Genomic DNA, 5,999 nt, shown 5'->3' with positions numbered 1-5,999 from the left:
AAAAAAAAAAAAAAAAAAAAAAAAAAAAAAAAAATTAAAGAGCATACTAATGACTGTGTTGGATGATACAGACTCTGCATTGTTTCTTGCTAAAATTATCTTTGAAAAAAATTGTTCCTTATTTGTATAGAAACGTGTAAAGTGTCAGGGAAAACTCAGATAAAAAGTAGGCTCAAAATTAAGTGCTTGAGCAAGTACAGGCTAAAACAGAGTAGTAATAACTCATAAACCTTGTAATAGTAGGGGTCTCATTTCTCTATGGTGAAATCCTTTTGTAACCACAAATTTCCAAACCTTATTTAGTGGTTTACTTTTCTTTGGTATCTTTACTAGGACAAAATTTTAGCAACTTTATCTAAATGCACTGAACTAAGAGTGTGGAAATTAAGTTTCTGAGTCAAGTCCTAGAAATTCCTTCTGAATGACCTGGGATAAACTGTTTGTAAATAGATATAATAGTGTATCTACTTTATAGAGCAATTGAGAGGACCAAATTAAAGCATAGACATTGAAGTTACCTATCTATACACCAACTACTATCTTTTTTTCCAGAAAAGATGAAGGTTGCTTACAAAAAATCCATCTAGAATGAAATACATTTTTTTTTAAATATGAGCAAGGGAAACAGAATTAGAGGAATGATGGAGAGAAAGATAAGAAAGTAGGGTTAGAACATAAAAGAAACAAGTCATAAGATTCTTGTACATTAGTTACAGGTGTATCAAATATTTAGCTATTTTCTTTTTCAGCAGCATAAAAGTGCTTTGAAATCTGAAGTGAACTATGCAAGCATAAGGCATTATTAGTAAGTTTAATAACATGCTGATTGTCCTTTTGGGTCTGCTATATTAGGATGTGATTTGTGTTCATATTCCTAAAATCTGGTCCTGCAGTTCACCATTTTTTTTCTTTTTGTTTTCATTTGTTCTGGGTTGTGATGCTCTTCAGGAACAATATGAACTGGTCTACAATGCTGTATTAGAACTATTTAAGAGACAGATGGATGTTATCAGAGATAAACATTCTGGAACAGAGGTAAAATTTAAACTAGATATGATGTCAAAAAAATTTTCATACTTGCTTTTGGTCAAGGGATGTCAGATTTGTTGCAGGATTTATCCATTGTCACAACTAAATTGAGAGCTTCAGATGTGCATAGGGCTGCACTGAAAATTTCCTGTGGAAAAGAACAAATTAATTTGAGGTAACTTGACTTAAAAAATTAATCTCACTAGGTCCGGTGGCTCGCGCCTGTAATCCCAGCATTTTGGGAAGTTGAGGCAGGCAGATCACCTGAGGTCAGGAGTTCAAGACCAGCCTGGCCAACATGGTGAACCCCTATCTCCAAAAAAAAAAAAAAAAAAAAATTTAGCCAGGAGTGGTGGGGCATACCTGTAGTCCTAGCTACTCCAGAGGCTGAGGCAGGAGGATTGCTTGAACCTGGGAGGTGGAGGTCACAGTGAGCTGAAATGCCACCACCGCACTCCAGCCTGGGCAACAAAGTGAGACCCTGTCTTAAAGAGAAATAAAAATTTCAAAATAATCTCTTGGCTAGGCGAGATGGTTCATGCCTGTAATCCCAGCACTTTGGAAGGCCAAGGTGGGAGGATTGGTTCGAGCCTAGGAGTTTGAGACCAGCCTCGGCAACATAACAATTTTCTCTACAAAAAAATTTTTCAAAATGGCCGGGTGTGGTGGTTCACACCTGTAATCTCAGCACTTTGGGAGGACGAGGCAGGCAGATCACCTGAGATCAGGCGTTCAAGACCAGCCTGGTCACTGTGGCAAAACCTAGTCTCTACTAAAAATATAAAAATTAGCTGGACATGGTGGCAGGTGCCTGTAATCCCAGCTACTCAGGAGGCTGAGGCAGGAGACTCGCTTGAACCCAGGAGGCGGAGGTTGCAGTGAGCCGATATTGCACCATTGCACTCCAGCCTGGGAAACAAGAGTGAAACTGTCTCAAACAAAAAAAAAGATAGTAGCCAGGCACAGGCCTGTGCCTGTGGTCCCAGCTACTCAGGAGGCTGAGCTGGGAGGATTGTATAAGCCCAGGAGGACAAGTCTGCAGTGAGCCATGATCCCACAACTGCACTCCTGCCTGGGCAACAGATTGAGACCCTGTCTCAAAAAAAATTATTAAAAAAATTAATCTCTGATTAACCTACTGCTTACAGTTTTCAGCTAAATTTAGAAACAATAGGAGTAAAAGGGCAAGCATATATTCTGCTCCCATGTTTAAAATTTACTTTCAGCTATTTTGAAGTATACAATACATTGTTATTAACTATAGTCATCATGTTGTACAACATTGTACAGCTTGAACTTATTCCTACTGTCTAACTGACATTTTGTATACTTTGACTGACATCTCCCCAACCCCATCTCTCCCCCCACCTTCCACCCAGCCTCCTGGTAACCATTATTCTATACTCTGCTTCTATGAGCTTCACTTAAAAAAAAAAAAAGATTCCACATATAAGTGAGATAATGTGGTATTTGTCTTTCTGTGCCTGGCTTATTTCAGTTAGCATGTCTTTCATGTTCATCCATGTTGTCACAAATAACAGGATTTCCTTCTTTTTTAAAGGTTGTATGGTACTCCATTGTGTATGTATACCACATTTTCTTTATTCATTCATCTACTGATGGACACCAAGGTTGTTTCTGTGTCTTGACTATTGTGAGTAATGCTGCAATAAACATGGGAGTGCAGATATCTCTCTGACACAGTGACTTCATTTCCTTCAGACATATATCCAGAAGTTGAATTGCTGGATCATATAGTAGTTCTATTTTTAATTTTTTGAGGAATCTCCATCCGGTTTTTCATAATTTCTGTACTAATTTATGTTCCCATCAACAGGGTACAAGTGTTCTCTTTTCTTCATATTCTAACTTTTGTTATCTCTTGTCTTTTTGATAATAGCCATCCTAACAAGTGACAGATGACAGGTCACTGTGGTTTCAATTTGCATTTCCCTGATGATTAGTGATGTTGAACATATTTTCATATGCCTGTTGGCCATCTGTATGTTTTCTTTTGAGAAATCTTTTCAGGTCCTTTGTCCATTTTAAAATCAGGTTATTTGTTTTCTTGTTGTTGGGTTGAGTCCTTATGCTATGTTAGTATCCAATGCTGTTGGATACTTATCAGATGTATAGTTTGCAGAATTTTCTTCCATTGCACAGGTTGTCTCTTCACTCTGTTGATTGCTTTCTTGAATCATTGAAGTTTTGAGAATATTTTAGAATATCCAAAGGTTTTTCAGCTGGAGGCCTAAGATATAAAAACTATTATGATTTGGCCAAATGCCAATTAAAATATATTGAGAGTTCTAGGATATGCTATTTTGATCTCATCACAAAAATTGATGTTAAATACTGTGTAACCACAAAGTGTTAGATTCTGAACAAACCTTAACAAGACAAAATTACTGCTGCCTTACCTTCATGTGACATATACATTTCTTTTTTTTTTTTGGAGACAGAATCTCATTCTGTCACCCAGGATGGAGTGCAGTGGCATGATCTTGGCTCACTGTAACCTCTGCCTCCTGGGTTCAAGTGATATGTGACATCAGCTCACTGCAACCTCCGCCTCCAGGGTTCAAGTGATTCTCCTGTCTCGGCCTCCCTAGTAGGTGGGACTATAGGCATGTGCCACCACACTTGGCTTATTTTGTATTTTTAGTAGAGATGGGGTTTCTCCATGTTGGTCAGGCTGGCCTCGAAATCCTTACCTCAGATTATCCGCCCACCTCGGCCTCCCCAAGTGCTGGGATTACAGGCATGAGCCACTGCGCCCGGCCAACATGTTGAATTCTTATCAATTGCATATTTTTGCATTATGGAGTGATTAGATGGATTTTCCCTCCTTTGACCTTTTAATGCAGTCATATAATTATATGATTATCGACCATCCTTATACCCTTAGAATAAAGTCTACTTGAAAAAAGAATATTGTCTTAATGTGTTGCTGGAGTAACTGTGCTAATATTTTATTTAGGTTCTAGGAAATGTCAGTACTCAAATTTAGCCCAGTAGCAGTGCCATGGCTCTGGATAGCTGGGTTGTTTGGAGTGGGTCCTTAGCCAGTAAATGGGGATACAGGAACACAGTTCAACCCCTCACAAGGGGAACTGGTTAAAGATAGCCATGGAGGACTTCTGCTTCTAGAAAGATTTAGTAGAGATACTTTTCCTATTCCTTCCACTAAGTGCAACTAGTGGCTAACACGGTGAAACCCCGTCTCTACTAAAAAAATACAAAAAACTAGCCGGGCGAGGTAGTGGGCGCCTGTAGTCCCAGCTACTTGGGAGGCTGAGGCAGGAGAATGGCGTGAACCCGGGAGGCGGAGCTTGCAGTGAGCTGAGATCCGGCCACTGCACTCCAGCCTGGGCGACAGAGTGAGACTCCGTCTCAAAAAAAAAAAAAAAAAAAAAAAAAACCTTGATATTATACATAAAACAAACACTAGAAAACTCTGAGGGATGGAGAGAAGAAGGCAGACTAGTCAGGGCCCTCCAGACTTGAGGAACAAAATGGTGGTGAGCTCCCTCGGTTTTCTTTGCCTCATATAATTTAAACTTGGTGCTTAAGATGCCAACAACTGAGAAATGCCAATAGTGCAAAGAAAAAAGATGCCCCAACAAAAGCCTTCTATCTCTAGCCAAAGAACCAGTAAATGGGCAGCCTGTCAAGACAGAACATTATTAGACAATAATCATTCTACTGTAGCCAACACTGAAGCAAAAGCTGACCCAATCTCATCCATGCCAACAAAGGCTGAGTGGGGAGCCTAGACTTCCACCCTTACAAGGCTATAATAATGTGTCCAATACGCCTTCTTGGGTGGTGTTAGAGAAGGGCAAGTAGAGAGCTGGAACTTTCATCCCCACTGGCCTGTAATGAGGCTCCCTATCCTGCAGTGTCAATGGAGACCATATGTAGAATCAGAAGAGGCCCAGTGGAAACTAAACACTTTCACCATCATTAGTGGTAATGAGGCCACCACTATCACAGTGTCAGTGGAGACAATGTGAGGAACCTGGGCTTCTACCTGGTATTAACATGACTCCACAATGCTTTCCCATTGAAGTGGTGTCAGAAGAGGCCTAGTAGAGAGTCAGGACTTTCACAGTCACCTGGTGGTAATGAGGCCACTCCCACCACAGTGTCAGTGGGGAACAAGTGAGGAGCCTTCCCAACAGTGCATCCCCTGGAGTGTCAACAGAGGCTAAGTGAGGAACCTGGTGGAGGTAGGATCCACCTGGCAGCAATGAGGAAGCACCCCCTACCATTTCCCTTACTAGAGAGTATCAAAAAGCCCCAGCAAGGGCCAGGTGTGGTGATGCATGCTTGTAATCCCAGCACTTTGGGAGGCTGAGGCAGGCAGATCACTTGAGGCCAGGAGTTCGAGACCAGCCTGGCCAACATGGTGAAACCCTATCTCTACTAAAAACACAAAAGTTAGCTGGGCGTGATGGTGTGCACCTGTAATCCCAGCTACTCAGGAGGCTGAGGCATGAGAATTGTTTGAACCCAGGAGATGGAGGTTGCAGTGATCTGAGATCGCACCACTGCACTCCAGCCTAAGTGACAGAGCAAGACTCTGTTAAAAAAAAAAAAAAAAAAAAAAAAAAAGCCCCAGCAAAAAAAGAAGGCTTAACTAAGATTCAGAGTTTCATAATAATGTGAAAATACCCAGATTTCAGTTGAAAATCACTTATTATACCAAAAACCAGGAAGATCTCAAACTGAATTTAAAAAAGGACAATAGGTGACAACACTGAGATGATACAGATGTCAGAATTATCTGACAAGGATTTTAAAGCAGCTAAGATAAAAATGCTTCAATGAACAATTAAAAGTATGCTTAAAACAACAACAACAAAACAATAAAAGAATGAAAATATAAAAAAAGAAAAAAAGTAAAACATGCTTAAACCAAATTTAAAATACAAAGTCTCATCAAAAAAAAAAAAAAAAAAAAAAAA

General features: G+C 40.0%; 2 protein-coding genes across 5 annotated transcripts in view; one reads left to right on the top strand and one right to left on the bottom strand.

The window, feature by feature from the left end:
* Nucleotides 1-5,999, top strand: part of PTPN22 (protein tyrosine phosphatase non-receptor type 22) — a 79,665-nt gene that overhangs the window by 37,374 nt on the left and 36,292 nt on the right. For both annotated transcript variants that reach the window (XM_017869767.1, XM_017869766.1), the window contains exon 12: nucleotides 949-1,035. In XM_017869767.1, coding sequence (XP_017725256.1) covers nucleotides 949-1,035 — 87 coding nt within the window. The remainder of the gene's footprint in view (nucleotides 1-948; nucleotides 1,036-5,999) is intronic.
* DCLRE1B (DNA cross-link repair 1B) overlaps nucleotides 1-5,999 on the bottom strand; it is a 112,332-nt gene that overhangs the window by 70,626 nt on the left and 35,707 nt on the right. For 2 of the 3 annotated variants that reach the window (XM_017869774.1, XM_017869776.1), the window contains one exon: nucleotides 1,078-1,177. The gene's annotated coding sequence lies outside the window, so the exon portion shown is untranslated. Of the gene's footprint in view, nucleotides 1-1,077; nucleotides 1,178-1,392; nucleotides 1,439-5,999 lie in introns of those variants that run through there. The other variant, XM_017869777.1, reaches the window with a different exon arrangement.

Source organism: Rhinopithecus bieti, unplaced genomic scaffold, assembly GCF_001698545.2.
Source record: "Rhinopithecus bieti isolate Rb0 unplaced genomic scaffold, ASM169854v2 scaffold_3040, whole genome shotgun sequence".
NCBI lineage: Eukaryota > Metazoa > Chordata > Mammalia > Primates > Cercopithecidae > Rhinopithecus > Rhinopithecus bieti.
Note: the sequence above shows the minus strand (reverse complement) of the source record. Positions and strands in the feature narration are given on the sequence as shown.